The 21869-nt window shown below is 40.7% G+C and overlaps 1 protein-coding gene and 2 long non-coding RNA genes across 3 annotated transcripts in view; 2 read left to right on the forward strand and 1 right to left on the reverse strand.

The window, feature by feature from the left end:
• Positions 1–21869, reverse strand: part of LOC307205073 — a 448154-nt gene that overhangs the window by 411997 nt on the left and 14288 nt on the right. The gene's annotated exons all lie outside the window — the stretch shown is intronic.
• Positions 1–21869, forward strand: part of LOC307205071 — a 280556-nt gene that overhangs the window by 47338 nt on the left and 211349 nt on the right. The window lies entirely within an intron of this gene.
• Positions 10217–12615, forward strand: LOC307205206 (vomeronasal type-2 receptor 26-like; the record flags this gene model as incomplete). Its single annotated transcript, XM_079957405.1, has 3 exons — positions 10217–10314; positions 11391–11517; positions 11720–12615. The coding sequence occupies exons 1-3, from the start codon at positions 10288–10290 to the stop codon at positions 12613–12615; spliced, it is 1050 nt and encodes a 349-aa protein (XP_079813531.1). The 5' UTR covers positions 10217–10287.

Below are 21869 nucleotides of genomic sequence, written 5' to 3' on the forward strand. Positions count from 1 at the left end.
TAAATAGGCAGCAGACGTTTTGTTGCATTCCTGCACAGGAGTAAAGTCTCCAATGAGGAATTCTTCCACCTGAGTTTTTCAGGAGGTGTGGAACGGAAGCAGACACATTTTCCACAACCTGCATTTTTTACTGAAAAATACCAACCTATACCCACTACTTGCCATTCCCTTGATATTTTGTTCTTCAATTACCAGCATGCAACCCAATGAGACGTAGTCAAAGGCAACTGTAAATGGCTTTCATGATGAGCCATGTTCCATGCAAACCTCTTACTCTTGGCATCTTGTACATGGACAGGATGGTTGACATGTGGAGACATAAATCAGAGTTTGGCCCCCCAATGACCGCCTCTGGAGTCTCCTGAACATCACACTTGTAGTTGGGGAGGAGTCTTTCTTGGCTAGAGAGAAGTTCCATGGAGGCTTGGTAGGTCCAGCTTGGACTGAAATGGCTGTTATAGAGATTTTTATATTTTATCCATACATTGTACAAAGATTTTCTAATTATATAGTTTTTAAAAGCATTCTGGGCCTTGACCTTGTCGTACCATAGATTTGCATGCCATCCGAACACATTGTCAAATCGCTCCAAATCTAAAACATCGGTATCTTCTAGTTGTATCCATTCTTTTATCCAACAAAGCACCGCTGCTTCAAAATAGATTTTCAAATCTGGTAGGGAAAATCCCCCTCTTTCTTTAGAATCTGTAAGTAGTTTATATTTAATTCTGGTTTCCCCCCCCTGCCAGATGAATCTAGATAAAACTTTCTGCCATTCTTTAAAACATTTCACATTATCTATAATTAGGAGGGCTTGAAACAAAAATAAGATCTTTGACAATATATTCATTTTTTAAAAAAATAAAATAATATTTATTACTTTTAAAGCTTACAAAAAAGAAAGAAGAGAAAGAAAACAAAAAAGAGAAAAAACAATACAATACAATATATAAACAATACAAAACACAACCTTAACACATTAAACACAATAAACAAAACAAAACAAAACAAAAACAATTTAAAAGCATACATCATACCTTTTCCACACTCTATCTTTCATTCCCTTGTTTCATCGACCTCCTCTCACCTCCCTCTTTGTGTTCCACTTCCATTAATTGTTTCAGCAATTCCTTTCCATCTTTCTCTATTTTCTATCATATACCGTATTTTTCGCTCTATAACACGCACCCGACCATAACACGCATGTAGTTTTTAGAGGAGGAAAATCCGTAGGCATGCCACCCGTAGGCATTCCCTCCATAACATGCACAGACATTTCCCTTTACTTTCTAGGAGGAAAAAAGTGAGTGTTATGGTGCAAAAAATACGGTAAATGCCTTAATATATTTTTAATCTTATTTCCATTAAAACTAGTATACTTATTTAAGCTTAACTCCTTATAACATTTCTACTAAGGCCATAAAATTTCATTCCAACATTTTTCTATCACTCATTAATTTTACAACATTTCTATATATAGACTTTAAATTTTCCAATCTTCTTCCACCATCTCCTCTCCCCTGTCTCGGACTCTGCCAGTCACTTCCGTCACCTCCATACAGTCCATCAACCTGGAGATCTTATGTCCGAGGCTCTTAACTCTTTTCCAAGTCCCTTCTGCAGGTCTTCTTCATTTTCTTTAATGCTATAGAGCATATCTCGGGGAAACTCCGACCTAACAATACTTTTGTTCCTTCTCGACAGGTCAGCCAAATTTCCATAGTTAAAGCTAAAATCCATGAAGTATTTCAGGACATGTTTCAAGATTCCTCCAAATCCAAAGGCCCCCAGAACTCCAGTCTCCTCCTGACCCAAGTCCATGTCCCAAAAGTCAATTAATCCCTGCATGGAGGGATCTTTCCAGCTTTCCTTCTCCAGTCCAGGCCGGGCTCCGATCCTCAAAATCTGACTTTTTCTAGATTCAATCATAAAGGGCCTCAACTTATAGTCCTCAATTTGCCTCTGTAAGGCTGAGGCTCCCACTTGTATTACTTTAGGTTCGACAACAACAACTTTCTCTTTCTCCTTCTCCACATTTTGTTCTGCTAAAGTAGATTCCTGTAGCAAATCCTGAATAATTTCTGTATTGGTACTCACTTTATGTCCCAAATTAATCACTTTTTGTCCCAAGTTATCAATTTTAGTAGCCATAACATCCGTCTTCTTGTGAAGCTGTTCCAACAAATAGCTTATCTTGCATAATGCAGTCACTAAGGCTTCTCCTGTCGACATTCTTAAATGGTCCAAGGTCAATCCTTGATTCTCACAGTTCTTATCCTGCAGCTGGAGATTCCCCAGCTCCACTCTTGTAACAGTTTCAAAAGCTCCCTCTAGAGGGAAACAGTCTCCACTTGTATCAATCCTTTCAAGCACAGTTCAAAAAGTAAAGTTAGTTTCAATTTTCAGTTACTTTTCCTCCTTTTTAAACGCAGAAGAGGGCAATGGAAACAATATATTTCTCTTATTTAACTAACTGTCAACATACGTTTTATTCACAGTCAATGAACTCTCCCAAAATGTCAATCTACTGGCAGCCCATTTCCAGGTTCAGAGCAGTGGTAATTTAATTTTTATCACTCTCTCCTGCAGGCTTACACGATCCAAAATTTCCCCCCTCTTCTCCTGCTTCCAAGGGGGGTTTAATGATTTTAATCGATGGAAGTTTAATCCTTTACATAAGGCTTTCCAAGACCTTAGCTTGCAGCTTCTTTGCTTCAATCTATTTACAAAAGGGGAAGGCGGACTTCCTGTTTGAAACCTTCCCGTTTCGGTACCAAATTAAGACGTTTGTAAATCCAATTTTCCGTTCTACTCACGGGTAGTTGTTTAGAGTCAAATTGTCCACAGGAAAAAGTCAGCGCTCTCCGGCAACAGCAATGCGGCTTCCCTCCGTGAAAAAAGCAGTCAATTCGAAGCACCGCGCCACTCATCCCACACCGCTCCGGATCCCCAAAACTGGGTTTCCCAGCGAGCAGGGGAGGTGCAAAGGGTGCCAGCCGAATCCCATGTTCACAAGCTTCTCCCGCCTGTGATTTTAGTGGGTCTCCGCCTTTGCCGTGGCGGTCAGACCCTGATTTCCACGTAGCAATTCCTCCCGATCGGAGGAACTCCGCCATTGCCGGAGGCGCCAACCCGGAAGTCTGTCGACAATACATTCATCTTGACCACCGAAATCCGGCCCATTAATGACAATTTTAAATTTGACCATATCTCTAGATCTCTCTTAATTTCATTCCATAATTTCTCATAGTTATCTCTGTATAAATTCAGTCTAGGCCCGTCTTTTCTTGTAGTAATTTTCTTTCATTATTATCCAGATTTTTCTCAAGTACTTTGGTTTTGCTCTTATTTAACTTAAATCCTGCAACCTGTCCAAAATCCTGTATCAACTCCAGTGCTTTTACTGCACTGGAGTCTGGGTCTTGTAATGTCAATACTAAATCATCAGCAAAGGCTTTTAATTTATATTGTTTGGATCCTACTGTGATACCTTTAATTTGTCCCTCTTTTCTTATCATACTTAGCAAGACCTCTAGGATGGAAATAAACAACAGAGGGGAAAGTGGGCACCCTTGCCTGGTTCCCTTCTCAATTCTAATTTCCTCCGATACCACATTATTTACAATAATTTTAGCTTTTTGTTCATGATAGATTACATTAATGCCGTTTAAAAAGTCTTGACCAACCCCCATACTTTCTAAATTGTATAACATAAAACTCCAAGATACGTTGTCAAAGGCTTTCTCTGCATCAATAAACATTAACATTGCTTTACAGTTCTTCCTTACTTCCAACTTTTCCAGAATATCTACCACATTACTAATATTGTCTTTCATATGACTACCAGGTAGAAAACCTGCCTGGTCTTTATGTATATATTCAGACAAAACCTTCTTCAGCCTGTTAGCCAATATGTTAGCAAAAATTTTGTAATCCATGTTAAGTAAGGAGATTGGTCTATAGTTTTTTTACATTAGGTCTATCTTGATCTTGTTTTGGAATCAGAGCAATATAGGCTTCCTTCCAGGTTTCAGGTGCTTTGTCCCCTCCTAAAATCTTATTGCAAACTTCCATCAATGGCTGAATAAGCCAATCTTTCAATGTCTTGTAAAATTTTGCTGATAAACCATCCGGTCCTGGAGTCTTGCCAAGTTGCATTGAGTTTATTGCATGTTCAACTTCCCGTCGTGTAATTAATCCCTTTAGTAGGATCTTTTTGTCCATGGGAATCTTCTGCAAACCATTAGTTTTGGTAAATTGCTCAATTTTGGCCTGGTCCTCCTTCTCCCTTTTATACAGTTGTTTATAATATTTGTGAAAACATTTTCTTATGTCCACAGGGTTCTCCACAGACTTTCCTTCTGATAGAATACTTGTAATAGTACTTTGTTTTTGCCTCTTTTTTAATTGCCAAGCTAAAAGTTTGCCACATTTATTTGCAGATTCAAAGTTCCTTTGTTTCATCCTCCTTAATTTCCATTCTATTTCTTGGTTTATAATCTGTGAATATTGAATCTGTAGAGCCTTCATTTCCTTTTGTGTCTGCAAATTCTTTGGGTTACATCTAAGACTCTTCTCTTTATCTTTTAGCTGTTCCAGAATTTTATCTTTTTTCTCATTCTGTGTCTTTTTCCTAATTGAATTTTGTTGAATGAGAAATACTCTCATTACGGCTTTACAGGCGTCCCAAATAACCCTTGTTTCTGTTCCATGATTCATGTTAATTTCAAAATAGTCCTTTAGGGCTTTGGGGGCTTTATTTACAATTTGGGTATTCTTCAGCAAGTCATCATTCATTCTCCTTCTGAAGGAACCCTGTAAGAACATTTTCAGTTCCATAGAAACTGCATTGTGATCTGAGCAAGTTTTAGGGCAGATTTCTGTTTTTAATACTTTAGGAACCAAGTCTCTGGATAGCCATAGGTAGTCGATTCTCAAAAATGATTGGTTTGCATCTAAAAAATAAGTGAAGTCTTTTCCAGTTGGATTTCTAACTCTCCATATGTCTGACAAATCAAATTTGTCAATTATGTCAAAGAAAGCCTTAGGTAGTCTGCCAACCTTCAAATTTTTTTGTCTCTGAGTCCAATCCGTCAATGTAGATGCAACTCCATTCAGGTCTCCCATTAAAATTAATTTGTAATCCATATAGTCCAAAAGACTTGTTTCCAAGTTCTTAAAATATTCTGCTTTGCCATCATTAGGTGCATAGATTCCCAATAACAGATATTTTGTACTTTGTGCTGTAAGTTCCACAGCTATGTGTCTTCCTGCCTCGTCTTTAAAAATCAATTTTGGGCTCCATTTTTCTTTAATATGGAAAACCACTCCTCTTTTTTTAACTTTGTCTGAAGAAATAAATTCTTGTCCAAGTTTTTTATTTGATAAAATTTTCCTGTGTAGTCTTGTAATGTGCATTTCTTGTAAACAAATTATGTCCAAATTCTGTTTTTCCAACACATGATAAACCTGTCTCCTTTTCTGAGGAGAATTTAGTCCATTAACATTCCAAGAATAAACTCTCAGTGCCATGATGTTAAGTTAAGGGGTCGCCGCTCCTGCCCTTGGGAACTGCGTGCTTTCCAGTCCAAGTTCCACAGCGTACTTTTGCAGGAATCTGTCCCTCTCTCCAACAGTCTTGATTCTTTGCTTTCTTCCTTCAGATTTAAAAGACAGGCCCTCTGGGAATTCCCACCTGAAAAAAATGTTTTTCCTCCTCAAGATGTTTGCCAATTCTGTAAAATTGGATCTTCTTCAGGAAGTGTCTAGGAACCTCCTTGAAAAGCACAATGGATTTGTCCTGTATTTTTAAGCCTTTTTTAAATAATGCTGTCCCAAAATGATATCTCTTTGTTCCTTGGTCTTAAAGACCACTATACAATCATAGGGTTTTTTTGTATCCTTTTTGGGCCCAAATCTGTAAGCTTTTTCTATTCATGACTCTACCTCCTCTTTTTTCAATTGCCACCACACCACAAAATAATCCGTCGAAGACTCCCTGAGTTTCTCTTCATCCAGTTGAGGGACCCCTCTCAATCTCAAATGGGATTCCTTTTCCTTCATTTGGAGAAAGGCAATCGAATTAGCATTTTCATAATGTAGTCTTTCCAAATTGGGCACTCTAACTGTCTCTAGCTGTGTCAACCTTGAATCACGTGTGGTAATCTCAGTCTTAACCTCTTTCAATTCAACACTTAAAGTTTCAATCTTTTTATCCAATTTTTCTATAGCCTCTGTATTGCGATTTGTGCTGTCTTTATTTTCATTCAATAATACCATTACCGATTCCTCAAAGGGTGAATTTTTAGAGCCACGTCTTGTGGTTATCTTGTCTTTGTCAGCACACATAATGGCTCAGGAATTTCAAGGTCAAGCCCACAGCTTGATGGAGTATGAGAGAGAAACAAGTTCCGACCACCAGACCCACAGATGCCAGCCCAGGCAGCCAGCAGACCCCCTATTCCTTGTTTTTAAAGGCAGGCTGAGAATAAAGTCACTTTTAAAGTTTAAAGACAGTCCTGGAGGTAGAAGACACTTTTAGCTACTTTAAAGTGTATCTAGACAGCTGCAGGATACAAAGTAACAGAGTCAGTGGAAACGGGAATTGAATGTTTCCTCTTCCATTGTGACGTCACAATGGAGTCTAGCCTTTCCCTCCCGGGAGGACCACAACAGAATGGAGGAAACTCTTTGCTTAACAACACAGTCCCACAGGGTTTTTGACAATTAGATAGATAGATAGATAATACTTTATTCGGCTATAAGCCCACAAGGTAAAACAAATCAATAGATAAAAATAGCATTTTACAATCTAAAATATCAACTAAAATATTTCAACGCATAATCTCCATCACACTATTCAGATGTACCGTATTATGGCCTTGAAGATACAGATGGTGCATAGAGTTTACTAGATTTTTAGTAGTCATGCAGCATTCCATGAAGTCTTTTATATGAAAGAACTGAAATCAGGAATCTGACAACCTGTAATGTTCTATAAGAGTCAATGTCCTGGAGTAGATAAGCTAGATGTAATTCAGGTGGTTTAGCAACAATTTCCAGAATGATTGAACTCAGAATCCTTGATCGGGGAACAATGTACAAGGGGCAATTAAACAAGATATGATAAAGGGATTCTATTGATTTGTTGTCACATGTGCATAAAACAGAGGTTTTACCTTTTGACAATTAGAATATTTCCCCCCCTCTTCCCCCTGCAGAAGGGGAGCAAAAATTTAGCTTGCAAACTTTCAAAAGTCTTTTTTCCCGTTTAGGGCTTCGGTCCTTGCACACCAACTCCACTTTCTTTCAACAAAAGGAATCAACCTCCGTTTTTGAATCCCCTCCCCCGCTAATCTTGATCAAATTGAGAGCTCTGTTCTTTACTTACAGTTCTGAATTTTAAGTCTTTTTATTGAAGGAATTGGCCGCTCACGATCGTCAGACTCGGAGCTTTACGCGGTGAAGGAAGCAATCATTTCCGCTGTGCCACGTCTCCAAACCTACTCGCTCTTGGAGCTCTTACGAGCTTACTGGGGAGTGGGGGAATCACAATAGGGCACCCATCTGATCACCAGGTCTTCAGACCGCCCGATCTGAGGTTTTTCTGGGGGACCATGACACTCTCACGGTCTCCCCCAAGCTTCACAGCGCTGGGGCTCTTTCAGCCGAAAGAGCTCCTGTCTGCCATTATCGGGCGACCAACTATTGCCATTCTCATCCCAGGGCAAAGTTTGTAACCTGAAGTACTATTTCCAGGTTAGCGAAGTTTGTAACCCGAAGCGTTTGTAACCCGAAGTACCACTGTAAACAAAAAGCTGAATCCCCCTGGTTGATATATTGAAATTTGGATTGGGTGTTTTCAAATCAGCGTTTGTTATCATCATTCCTCCCTTGATTTTAATAATGACCCTCTTTAGCTCATCTATGGCTCTTCTCCTGTGACGAATAATGACATTCAAGCCCTTTTCACCCACTGGATATTCCCAGATGGGACTCAGCAATATGAGGGGATCCTCCAGTTATTGCTGCATTTCCATTGGATGTGGATTGGTGTGCTTTTTCTCCATGATGACACTGGAGAGAGATTTGTACAAAATGTTCTCCCCATGTTTGCCAAGAAGGGTATCTGCTTTGATTATATAGAAAGTTTCCCTAAGGATACATCTTCTGGTGAGTTTGATGAAATGGTGGAAGAAGGTTTGAAAACAATCAGCATTATTGTGGGGAGCACTGCCAATGCTGTGGTTGTGCATGGTGAAATTCACACAATTATGGTAATGAGAACGATACCCAGGCTTGCAGAAACAAATGATGTGCCAATACAAGGAAATAGAAAAATCTGGATCATGACAGCCCAGATGGATTTCACCTCATTTCCCTTTCAAAGAGGTTGGGACATCACATTCCTCCATGGGGCTCTATCCTTTGCAGTTCACTCTAAGGATCTTCCAGGATTCCAGAAATTTATTCAGATGAGAAAGCCTACCTTGGAAAAAGAAGATGGCTTTCTCAGGGTTTTCTGGGAAGAGGCATTTAATTGTGTTTTTCCCGACCCTTCTTCAGAGAAGAAAGATGACAAATTCTGCACTGGGGAGGAGAATATTGAGAGCCTTCCTGGGTCTGTTTTTGAAACGAGCATGACAGCCCACAGCTACAGCATCTACAATGCAATCTATATTTTGGCACATGCTTTGCACACCATGCAGTCCACCAAATTAAATTGCAGAGCAATGGCAGGTGGAGCAAGATGGGAACTTACAGATCAACAGCCGTGGCAGGTAATGTTGTCTTCCAGTTAATACAGATGTCTGTAATCAACTCTGGAGCTGAGCTAAAAGGGGGACTTTTCTGGAATACCTCTGTCAGTAGGGGAAACTCATTCCACTTTTCTCTCTGGGAGGAAGTAACTATCCACTAATGGTTAGGATAACATAATGGATGAAATTCTGCCATCACTTTAAAGTGAGTTCACTTGTCCTTGGAATAGCAAAATGTGGCTATAGATTGCTAGGTACAGGATAACAAACTATCACTATTTGTACAAAGGCAGCCCTGTATCCCTGGAAAGTGATGAGCAGCTTATCTACACAGCTTATCCTCCTATCTGAAGGAACGTCCTGTCTAATATTTGTGGTCTAAGTTCTATGAAATTTGGGCCAAGACTTACTGTAATTCTTAAAAGAACCACATCTTACCTTCACAATGAACATTACTACCATTGAAAGTAACCTTCACAAAACATTTAAAATGAATATTGTGTTCTACAATGTCCCTGTTTTGTGAGTCCTCATGAGCAGGTCTTTTTTCAGCCAGAACTCCCTGGAACTCTGTTCTCTCCCCTCTCAGGTTGGCGCTATTGCCATTCCAAGGGAATGAGGGAGATGTTTGTGGTGAGTTCCAGCACCTCTTTTCTAGAAAATAGTACAGCTCATTAATTCCTTTTTCCTTTTTCGCTCCATCCATTTTTCAAGAGACTCATTAAAAACAGAGGGAGAAAGACACTAACATACATCTTTTAAAGAGACTGTGAACTATGCCTCTTAAATATTAAAGATATGCACTCTATTTCTACCAATATTACTAATATTTAATTATTTTTGGCATCTTCATTAATTGTTTTTTCCCTCTTCAAACTTAGGTCCACCACTTTCTGGGAAGAGTTTCATTTAATAATAGTGTTGGGGAAGAAGTTTCCTTTGACCAAAATGGGGAATTAGTAGCTGGATTTGATATAATAAATTGGGTCACATTCCCAAATCAGTCATTTCTGAGAGTCAAAGTTGGAACAATGGACCCACAAGCTCCCCCAGAAAAGAGGTTAACCATTCATGATGACGTTATTGTGTGGCCAAACTGGTTCAACCAGGTAAGAATTTATTCAAGGTTTTCTCCTATTTTTTTGCACAGTTTCCAAAAACTGCCTCATTTCAACACATTGAATCATCAATTATCAGAATCAGACTCAATCTGTGAAGGAAATATCAGGCTGCAGCACTGATAAAAGGAAAGTTATCTTGTTTCTAGGTCTATTTGCAGAAGTGTCTCAGCTATAAAGAAAGTGTCACTAGTCAATGACATTTGAGGAATACCAGTATGTCTTTTAATTAGTATATGCATTATTATCCTTCCTTCCTTCTCAGGATTATACACAGGCTGCCAACCCATTCTGAGGCTGGGCTAGGGAACACATGGGCCAAAATCAATCTCTTTCAAACAATATGGCCGAAAGCAGAAAGATTTACTCTTGATTGGAACCCACTGGTGAAGAAGACCCCTGCAGCCAGCATGACTGGACCCTCTACTCAGGAACTGGTGAATGGAGGGCTCAATCCTGCTCAGTTTGACTACCCTCATGTGTCCCCCTGCTTGGAACAGGCACACATATCCAAAGTGCAGTGTGGGGCTATTTGAAAGCTCTGTTGCAAAGGGCTCCATGCTGCTCTTTGCAGATGCTGCCTGCCTTTCCTTCAGAATCAGCCCGATTCAGATTGGGATTTGGCCAGATCTGTTCCACAGCCCTAATTTGTACCCCACAAATTGCAATTTGTAACCCCCATTGCAAATCAGGTTTATTATCAAAATTTACAGAATTTCAACTGTTTGCAAAAGCAATTGAAATAGCTCCACTAAATGGATGCTTCAAGTGGTTTCCCCAAATTCAACTGAAAATGCAACTTCAACTGTCTTCTTCAGTCTCACTATTATTCATCCCCTGAATAGAATCCATCACAACAGCACAAATACAACAGGTGTTGTCTCACCTGATGCACACCTGATGCAACTAATCAAGGGCTTCAGGTGTGCTAGAGCTGGAACACATGAAATACTTGAACTCGCAAGGGGTTTATTGAGTGTCAAATTTTGTTGTATGTTAGCCATATTTCTAAGAATGGTCCAAGAAGGTAAGAGAAGGGATCATCGCCCTTCACAAGCAAGGATACAAGTATACAAAAAGAAAGCAAATGCACTGAATGTTGCCAGAGAAAGTATTGGAAGCATAGTTCGCAAGTTCCAAATTAAAGAAACAGTGGTTAGACTACCTGCACAGGGCAGAATTTCAATAATTTCTATTGCAACTATACGTCAAAAACAATTCAGTGATTTCTATATTCATGAGATAGTGAACCAATAAACTTTTCCCTGAACATTTTCTAATTTAATAAGATATTGCCATGCTAATCTCTGAAGAAGTTCAAATACTTACTAATATGGTGTTCATAAAGGCAAATGTACTGGAGTAATGTTAGAAGTTCCAATGCTACCATTAGCTCTGAATTTAAGATCATCTTCATATAAATCAAAAAACCTCTAGCAAGCTATTGCTTAACTGTCATTTTTACTATTTGAAGATAAGTTCTAAACTATTTCCTTCTTTCATTTATGAACAGGCACAACCCACTTCTCTGTGTAATGAGAATTGTCATGTAGGTTATAGAAAGAACAAGAAGGAAGGAAAGCCATTCTGCTGCTATGATTGCCTTCCGTGTCCAGAAGGGAAGATCTCAAACAAGGAGGGTAAGGAATGTAACACACACACACACACACACACACACACACACACACTTTTTTTTTTTTATCTGTACATCAGAAGCTCCTTTCTTTTGTGGGAAAACAGTATGGAAGTAGCCGTTATATATTCTGGCATCTCTTAGATGCATTGTGCCATTTGGGGACTGAAGACCTTTTTTTAATAATAAGTTTTCTTTTTCATTTTCAGACATGGACGACTGTTTAGAATGCCCTGGAGATCAATATGCAAACAATGAACAGAATGGCTGCCTCCCCAAAGACAAAACTTTCTTGTCTTATGGAGAACCGTTGGGGATCAGTTTGGCCACGTTTGCCCTCTTCTTTTCCTTCATCACAGCTTTGGTGCTTCAAATATTCACAAAGCACAGAGATACTCCCATAGTTAAAGCCAACAACCGCAACCTCACTTATATTCTCCTCTTTTTCCTCCTGCTCTCCTTCCTTTGTGCTCTGCTCTTCATTGGCCAGCCTGAGGAAGTGACCTGCCTCCTTCGACAAACTGCTTTTGGCTTGATCTTCTCAGTGGCAATTTCTTGCATCTTGGCCAAAACTGCCATTGTGGTTCTAGCTTTCATGGCCACCAAGCCAGGGTCCCAAATGAGGAAGTGGGTAGGGAAGCCATTGGGCACCCCAATTGTTCTTTCCTGCTCCCTTATGCAAGTGACAATTTGTACTGTGTGGCTGGCAACCTCTCCCCCATTCCCAGATGTTGACATGCACTCAATGACTGAAGAAATAATACTAGAATTTAATGAAGGCTCCACTCTTATGTTTTATTGTGTCCTGGGATTCATGGGTTGGCTGGCCATAGTGAGCTTCATGGTGGCTTTCCTAGCTAGAAAGTTGCCAGACAGTTTCAATGAAGCCAAATTCATCACCTTCAGCATGTTGGTCTTTTGCAGTGTGTGGCTCTCCTTTGTTCCAACCTACTTGAGCACCAAGGGCAAATACATGGTGGCTGTGGAGATCTTCTCCATCTTGGCCTCCAGTTGTGGGTTACTGGGCTGCATCTTTTCCCCCAAATGCTATGTTATTTTACTGAGGCCTGAGCTGAACAGCAGAGAGCAGCTAATAAGAAGATAGTTTTAAATAATCCAGAAGTCTGAATCATGTTCGTAATTTTTGGTGTCTGTTATTGCTATTTCATTGACATGTATGTAATTAGAAATCTGGGAGTAAATGATAAAAAAGATCTGGAGCAGCTCCAAAAATTCCTTTGGGAGAAAGTGTGAGGACACAATTAGGGCAGCGGTGAATTGCTTAATTATTTCCATCACTGCCGCTGATGAGGATCAGTACTGATTCTGTGGCAATGCCTTTGAGCACAACTGGCCTGAGACATTACCCGTATTGCAACAAAATGGGATCCATCCGTCAACCATCTACAAATCCACCTAACAGTTCCCTCATTCCACTCTGAAGATTGGGTGGGTGGGGGAGAGACTTTGTCCAAAGCCTTACTGAAATAAAGATACAATATGTCCACAGCACTACACTAACCATTTCTGTAAGGAAATGTCATACTCTTTATTGCACCTGCAACTGGATCCTGCATTATTTTATGTATTTCTTTTCTCCCCTTAACTGGTACACAAGGAAACACCCCTGTGGTCCAAAATCCTGAAAATCATGTCTCCATTGGTGACACATGTACAGCTGGGGGAAATAGTGCAGGTGAGATTGAGGAAGAGTGTTGGGGAAACTAGGAAGTTCGCTTCAGATCAAGAGTTTGCAGCTGGACTGCTTGCTTGCCTGTGACACTCGCAATTATGAGAGAACTACTCAATAACAAATATGCATCATTATTTTGATCTTACTAAAAGTCACAGAGCTCAATGCTCTAAGGAGATAACTTTGGAACTAGTAATTATCTCAAATTGCTGGGATTTATCATCCATCTTCCCAAATCCCCTGTACACTTTTTCAGGCCATGAATACAATCAATGTCAGTGTGTGAAAGTGTATATAAAATAAATCCTGTGTCATTCAGAGCCCACATGAGAAATTCTGAACATGCAGGTTTTCATGAATCAGATCATTGGCATTTTCCCTTTATCAAAATAATCCAGAGTCATTCAATGAGAGTTTTTGTAATGCAGTTTGGGGTCTAAAATGCTGAAAATCATGTCTTCATTGGTGACACATGTACAGCTAGAGGTAATGTGATTGAGGAAGAGTGTTGGAAAAACTAGGAAGCTCCCTTCAGGGAATCCAGTTTGCAGCTGGACTGCTTGCTTGCCTGGGGCACTCGAAATTACAAGAGCACTACTCAATAATAAATATGCATAATTATTTTGATCTTACTATAAGTCACAGAGCTCAATGCTCTAAGACAATAACTTTCAAACTGGTAATTATCTCAAATTGCTGGGTTTCATCATCCATCTTCCCAAATCCCCTGTACACTTTTTCAGGCCATGAACACAATCAATGTCAATGTGTGAAAGTGTATATAAAATAAATCCTGTGTCATTCAGAGCCCACATGAGAAATTCTGAACATGCAGGTTTTCATGAATCAGATCATTGGCATTTTCCCTTTATCAAAATAATCCAGAGTCATTCAATGAGAGTTCTTGTAATGCAGTTTATGGTGGATAAGAGAAAAATGTGACTTTCAGCATCCCTGTTGGCTCCAAGATGGTAGGAACATTTCTGCTGCAGATTCTTCTCTTCCTGTGGCTACAGTTGCCTCCAGCTGAGAGCAAGGAACACTCTGCTAGATGCACCATGATGGAGCCTTTCCAGCTTCCATACCAGAATTATCAGAGAGGGGACCTAGTCATTGGAGGAATCGTTACCTATTTCGGCTTTGTATTTGAAGAAATAGATTTCCATGAGCACCCAAACAGAAAGCTTACAGATGAACTTTTGTAAGTAAAAAACTCTATCCTTCATAGTGTACACTTGGTGAGCTCATGTGTGCGACAATTACACCAAACATACAATGGCATCCTCAGAACATGTTTCCACATGATTCCGCCCCCCCCCAGTAGGAATGTTAAATATATATTTTCTTCTCTTTATATTGTGATCTTGGCTTCTTCATTGCTTTATTCCACTTCTTGAGGTTTCTATCTTCTGCCTGTTCTGCTTTCTCATCACCTGATCCCATGGCTCTCACCGCCTTCTCCCAGCTTCATCCTCAACCTCCCTCTGTTTAATTTCACACCATTAACATTTAGCTTTCCTTTGCAGTAAAGCTGGATCCTCACATTCACAATCAGAAGCATTTAATCTGACAGTCACAGATGCTGTGAAACGTGAATATCATAGATTTTGGATTATATTCTCTGCTATACAATGTAAACCATATTGGATAATAAAAAGAGCATTTGCAAACTTGTTTTTGCAAAACAAAGTAGTATTTATCTGGCTTATTTGCAGAGTAGACCCACTGAAATTAATACACCTAAATTAGTCTGATCTATAAATCATAATAGGCCTTCTCAGAGTATGACTAACATTGGCTACAGTATTTTTGGTACAGCCCCAAGCTTATTTGAAGGAGGGAAAGATGGAAACTCAGTTACTATGGAAGAATATATTCTGTTCCACCTGATGTGGAACCCGCACCACCTACACCAAACTCAGAATTTGTTTCATCTGATGTGCTCTGGTCTCTACTCCCCATCTACACCAAACACTTACTATCTGAGAGGCACCAGTCAGAATTTCTGATTTGGCAACTTCTCATCCAGTGAGTGTCCATTGGTTGCTGAAAGGAAATAAGGAGTTAAGAGAAGGATGTGGCAACCAAGTCCCCCTTTGCAACACTAGCACAGGAAGAATGGCTGTTTGGTTAGCCGCCTGTGAGGACCCATAATTTTAGGCACCATTGGTACACCTGCAGATAAGAGATTAATGCATATATGGTTTGCTTGTCTGTTTTTTGTTTATTTGTTTTATTTAATCTTTTGGGATTTGCCAGAGAAAGCCAGAAAGTTACCAGTGATTAGAATAGAATACCTGTGACACAAAGTATAACTCTTTTATTAGAGAAATACTGAAGTACTACCAGAATACCCTCTCCCTGGAGTTTGCTGTCAAAGAAATAAACAAGAACCCTTATATCCTACCAAATATGAGCTTCGGGTTCCACGTCTATGATAGCTACTTAAATGCAAGGATGACTTATCAGAACACCTTGAAACTTCTATCCATCAAAGAAAGAATTGTCCCAAACTTCAAATGTGACAAGAAAGAACAAAAGATAGCTGTTATTGGGGGACTTGATTCTGACATCTCTCTCCACATGGCTACTGTCTTAGGCATCTACAAGATTCCACAGGTATAGTAAGTGTGGGGGCTGTGAAGCTTTTCTGCCTCTGATTCAATAATTATCTTCTGGGTTCTCAATACTGTCTTTTGCTTTGTTCATTCTTATGATAAAGTGAAATTAAAAAAAACCTGATACAAAAGCATCTGGGGGAGCTACGAGATAGTGGTGGGACTTTACTTTACTGCTTGCCTGACTTTGTCTCCCATGTGTCACTGGGAAGCAGCAGGGACGTTGGAACTGGGCAAATGCAGCAGCAGGAGTCTTCCTCCTGCTCCCAGGAAGTTGCCCAAGGCCAGCTGCAAGAGATCAGAGAAACCCTGCTCCTCCTCCGCACCAACAACTGCTAGAGATATGCGTAATGTTCTTGTGAAATCAACATGCATCCATAAAGGAGTCAAGAAATTCTCATGAGTTTTTTTCTTCAAGCAGATGCTTGGAATGAACCATAACCATTTGCTCTAACTCTCCAATTCTTGTGGAATTGATTTCTTCCTCCAGATTGCTTACTGCGTATTAGCTCCAGTGAGAAGCCCAGAGTTGCAGCCCCAGACATTCTACCGAATGGTGCCCAATGAGAAATATCAATATGCAGGGATTGTCAGGCTACTTCTACATTTCCAGTGGACATGGGTAGGAATTGTGGCATCCGATGATGAAAATGGGGAGAACTTTATGCAAAGCTTAGTGCCAATGCTTTCCCAGCATGGAGTCTGTACGGTTTTCAATGAAAAACTGCCAGCCTTATCTCAGGGTCTAGATCCTTTTAGGTTCTTGGAACGCATTCGGGCCAAGTACTCATTCCTGTTGGCCTCAGAAGTCAACATATTGGTTCTGTGTGCAGAACCTCAGACCATTGCAGTTGTGAAATGGGTGCAATATTTCTATTCAGTAGCTGAAGATGTTGCAGAGAAGTCTACAGGCACTGTGTGGATTTTGACAGCCCAATGGGCTTTCTCTTCAGAAACAATGCAAAGGTATTATGATATACAAGCCTTTGATGGTGCCTTGTCTTTTGCAATTCACACAGAGGAAGTCCAGGGATTTAAAGACTTCCTTCAGACCCTGAACCCCAACTCTCCAAATGGAGATGGGTTCCTCCAGGCTTTTTGGCAACAGGCATTCAACTGTTTATTTTCTGCTTCCAATGGGCACAAGGAAAACACAAAGACCTGCACTGGCCATGAGAGTCTGGAGAGCCTTCCTGGGCATATTTTTGAAATGACCATGACTGGCCAAAGTTACAGTATCTATAATGCGGTTTATGCCATTGCACATACTTTACATCAGATGCACTCATCCAGGTCAAAAGGCAGAATGATGGCAGGCAGAGGTGGGCTCGATCCTCCAAAACTGCAACCTTGGCAGGTGAGATTTCCTATTCAGAATAAACCTTTGCTTGGGGCTAATCTAACGGGCACACAGTCCATAGAATGAATACACACAAACACAGAGACATAATTTACACACACAACCTCTTACAGGTTTTACCTTTCCTCTACAACAACCCCCACATTCTTTTCATCGCTTAACTGTTTTCCCTTCCTTCAAGATGAAGGAGCCACAATAAAGATAGGACCGGAACTTCCCTTCCATTTGCAGGAACAGTTGAAGGACTGTGTACCCTTTCCCTGCCTCTCTAGGAACATGGGCTGTCAAGATGTGAATGCATCTCTTGGATGGGGAAAAGTAAATAAACAAAACAAAACAAAAACGGGGGTCAAGGAAAACCCACCATGAGCTGCTCTCCATTTTGTTTTCCCTCTCTCCCTGCACACCCACCCACCTTGCAGGAGGGGCAGTTCCAGGGCTTCCTGCCATGGAACCATTTTGCCTTTGCATACGGACCCCAGAGCTGAACCCTCACACAAGTGGCAGGCCAGCTGTACTTACTAGAAATACTTATGTTTTTCACATGTTGTAGACTGCAGAGTTTTGGACTACTTTCTATTGTGTGAAATATATTGATAGATACCTCTCTGTAAAATCCATAAAAGCTCTCCTTTTTTAAACTTTGCCTCTGTTTTCTTCTGCCTAGCTGCACTCGTTCTTGAGGAGTATCTCCTTTAACAACAGTGCTGGTGACTTAATGTCCTTTGATGAGAATGGGGAGTTAGCAGGTGGATTTGATATTATTAACTGGGTTACTTTTCCAAACCAAACCTTCTCCCGAGTGAAAGTAGGAAAGATAGTTCCAAAAGATTCACAAAATGCAGACTTCAGCATGGATGAGGAAGCCATCACATGGCACAGATCCTTTAATCAGGTGGGACCATTGGATTTTTTAAAATGCGGTGTTGTAGGAGTAAATTATACTGACCCAAGTGAGATTTACATCTCAGAAGACAAGGGGAGGCTACGTTACCCATTTGTTTTGAAAGAAGATTAATTGTCTTGTGGTGCTTCCTATTTTACCTTCTTTGTCAACTCCCTGTATTTCAAAGTCTGTTGACTTCCCTGTCCTCTCTCCATTATCCATCTTTATGAAGATTAAAAATTCAATATCCCTTCTCATTCACTCACAATATTTACATTACAGTTTGTTTATTTATACAACACACCTTTCTGAAATAATGTTAATCATCATCCTCAATCTTTATTGTGGTCCAGAGACCCAATGTTAAAAAGAGATCTGTTGGATAATGTTAATCAGCGAACAGATCTCTTTTTGGTTAAAACTGTGTTTTTTAGAAGGCACAAGAGAGCTACATTTTCTCCTCTTTTTATGGATAGGTGCTGCCCATTGCCTTGTGTAATGATCGCTGCCAGCCAGGCTACAGCAGGAAAAAGAAGGAGGGATTGCCATTTTGTTGCTATGATTGTGCTTCGTGTCCACATGCGATGATTTCAAATCAAACGGGTAGGAGACATCATCTGCTATTTTGTAGAATGCTTCCTAATACCTATTTCAACTTTTCCCAGTGAAGCTGGTATTACTGTTTTGCACATTGTACCACAAAGAATTGTGACCAACTCTAGCTAACGGTACAACCAAAGCCAATATTTCTAATCACTCATTTGAGATGAAGGACAGAGTAGATGAACAATCCATGCATTTTAGGCCCATCAAAATGTAGAGCCTATTGTGGATTATGCATACTGGCAGGAGATTGTACAAACAATTGTTAATATCCACTTACCAAATTAATTACCAAATAATTAATGCAACATTTCTCGGAACTCATATATCATTCATTGTATTCATTCATTTTTATTTTTTTCAGATGTGGATTATTGTTTCCAATGCCAAGATGACCAATTTCCAAACAAGAACAGAGATCAATGCATCCCCAAACGCCAACATTTTCTTTCCTACGCAGAACCTTTAGGGTTCGTTTTAGCTTCCTTAGCTCTGGTCTTTTCTCTGGTCACAGCTTTGATACTTGGCGTCTTCTCTAGGAATGGGGACACTCCCATTGTCAAAGCCAACAACCGGGACCTCACCTACACTCTGCTTACTTCCCTCTTGCTCTGCTTCCTCTGCTCCTTGCTGTTCATTGGCCAGCCTCACCCAGTGAGCTGCTCTTTACGACAAGCTGCTTTTGGCATCATCTTCTCCATTGCTGTGTCTTGTGTCTTGGCCAAAACCACCACGGTGGTTCTGGCTTTCATGGCCACCAAACCAGGATCCAGGATGAGGAAATGGGTGGGGAAATCTCTCACAAACTCTGTGCTTCTTGCTTGCTGCTCCATTCAAACCAGCATTTGTGCTGCTTGGCTCTGTACGGCTCCTCCATTCCCAGATGTGGACATGAACTCTCTGCTGGAGGAAATCATTGTGGAATGCAACGAAGGTTCTGTCGTGATGTTTTATTCTGTCCTGGGTTATCTGGGATTCCTGGCCATGGTCAGCTTCACTATGGCTTTCCTGGCCAAGAGGTTGCCGGACAGTTTCAACGAAGCCAAGTTCATCACCTTCAGCATGTTGGTGTTCTGCAGCGTTTGGCTGTCCTTTGTTCCCTCTTATCTGAGCACCAAAGGAAAGCAGATGGTGGCTGTGGAGGTCTTTTGCATCTTGGCCTCCAGCGCAGGCCACGAAATTAAAAGACGCCTGCTTCTTGGGAGAAGGGCAATGACAGGCCTAGACAGCATCTTGAGAAGTAGAGACATCACCTTGCCAACAAAGGTCCGTATAGTTAAAGCTATGGTTTTCCCAGTAGTGATGTATGGAAGTGAGAGCTGGACCATAAAGAAGGCTGATCGCCGAAGAATTGATGCTTTTGAATTATGGTGCTGGAGGAGACTCTTGAGAGTCCCATGGACTGCAAGAAGATCAAACCTCTCCATTCTGAAGGAAATCAGCCCTGAGTGCTCACTGGAAGGACAGATTGTGAAGCTGAGGCTCCAGTACTTTGGCCACCTCATGAGAAGAGAAGACTCCCTGGAGAAGACCCTGATGTTGGGAAAGATGGAGGGCACAAGGAGAAGGGGGCGACAGAGGACGAGATGGTTGGATAGTGTTTTCGAGGTTATCAGCATGAGTCTGACCAAGCTGCGGGAGGCAGTGGAGGACAGGAGTGCCTGGCGTTCTCTGGTCCATGGGGTCACGAAGAGTTGGACACGACTAAACGACGAAACAACAACAACAAAATCTTTGCCCCCAAATTATATATAATTCTTCTCAGGCCCGACTTGAACAGCAAAGACCACTTAATTCTGAGGAGCAAATAGGAATCACCTTGTGTTGATGCTTTTAATTTTTGCATTGTTTGCTGCCATTTATTGGATGAAAACCAGAGAAAGCAATTCCTTGTATTTCTCAACTCTTATCCTTTTAACCTTTTTCATTCCTAGTAATAGCCTCCAACCTACATCTGTAATCAATAAAGCTGAGACCAATTTTTAACTCCATAAAGTTGTTCTGTCAATACACTGATCTTTCATTCATAGGGTGCTAAAGGTATATCCCTTCATGGGGAGACATCATCAGTGTGAAACACGTAACTTCTGCCAAGGCTACACTTTATACATTTAGGTGGGTTAAACCACAGAGCCTAGGGCTTGCAGATCAGAAGGTCAGCGGTTCAAATCCCCTCGATGGGGTGAGCTCCCGTTCCTCGGTCCCAGCTCCTGCCAACCTAGCAGTTCGAAAGGACGTCAAAGTGCAAGTAGATAAATAGGTACCACTCTGGCGGGAAGATAAATGGCATTTCCGTGGGCTGCTCTGGTTCGCCAGAAGTGTCTTAGTCATGCTGGCCACATGACCTGGAAGCTGTACCAGTAAGCGCCACAACCCCAGAGTCGGCCACGACTGGACCTAATGGTCAGGGGTCCCTTTACCTTTACCTTTTAATCAAGGCTGCTGATCTCACAATGTAGCTGCAAAAGCCTCTACAACATAGCAGGACATTATGGACAATGGCTACACATGTATATACATGTATGGATACACATCCATCTGGCTTCACAATGTGAAGTTGCCACATTTCCAAGTGGGACTTCAAAACACTTGGATGGCATTTATTACCCGTTAGTACTCATCCCAGATTCTCTGAATTTATCTTCTCCACGTAGGACAGATACAAATGGGGAATTAGTAGCTGGATTGGATATACAACGGTACCTCTGGTTATGAACTTAATTCATTCCGGAAGTCCGTTCTTAACCTGAAACTCTTCTTAATCTGAGGTGCCACTTTAGCTAATAGGGCTTCCCGCTACTACCACGATGCCACTGCACGATTTCTGTTCTCATCCTGGGGCAAAGTTCTTAACCCGAGGTACTAGTTCCAGGTTAACGGAATCTGTAACCCGAAGTGTTTGTAACCCGAGGTACCACTGTAATAAATTGGGTCTCCCATGTCCTAGTCAAACACTCTAACCACTACATCTCACTGGCTCTCAACTGAAAATTATGGTCTGTCCATATGGTGTTCATTAATGTAATGCAATTTTTTGTTGATAAAATGGATAACGTACTTGATTTAAAGATTATGCAAAGGGGTTTTTTTACCTCTTTGAAGAATCGGCTGTAAAGCATTTATTCTTTATTATATACGCTCATCTTAAGTAGTTTTCTGGGTAACCTTTTTTCTCTTTTTTGCTGAGTCTCCATAAACC

This window comes from Podarcis cretensis (genome assembly GCF_951804945.1).
Source record: "Podarcis cretensis genome assembly, chromosome: 16".
Lineage (NCBI taxonomy): Eukaryota > Metazoa > Chordata > Lepidosauria > Squamata > Lacertidae > Podarcis > Podarcis cretensis.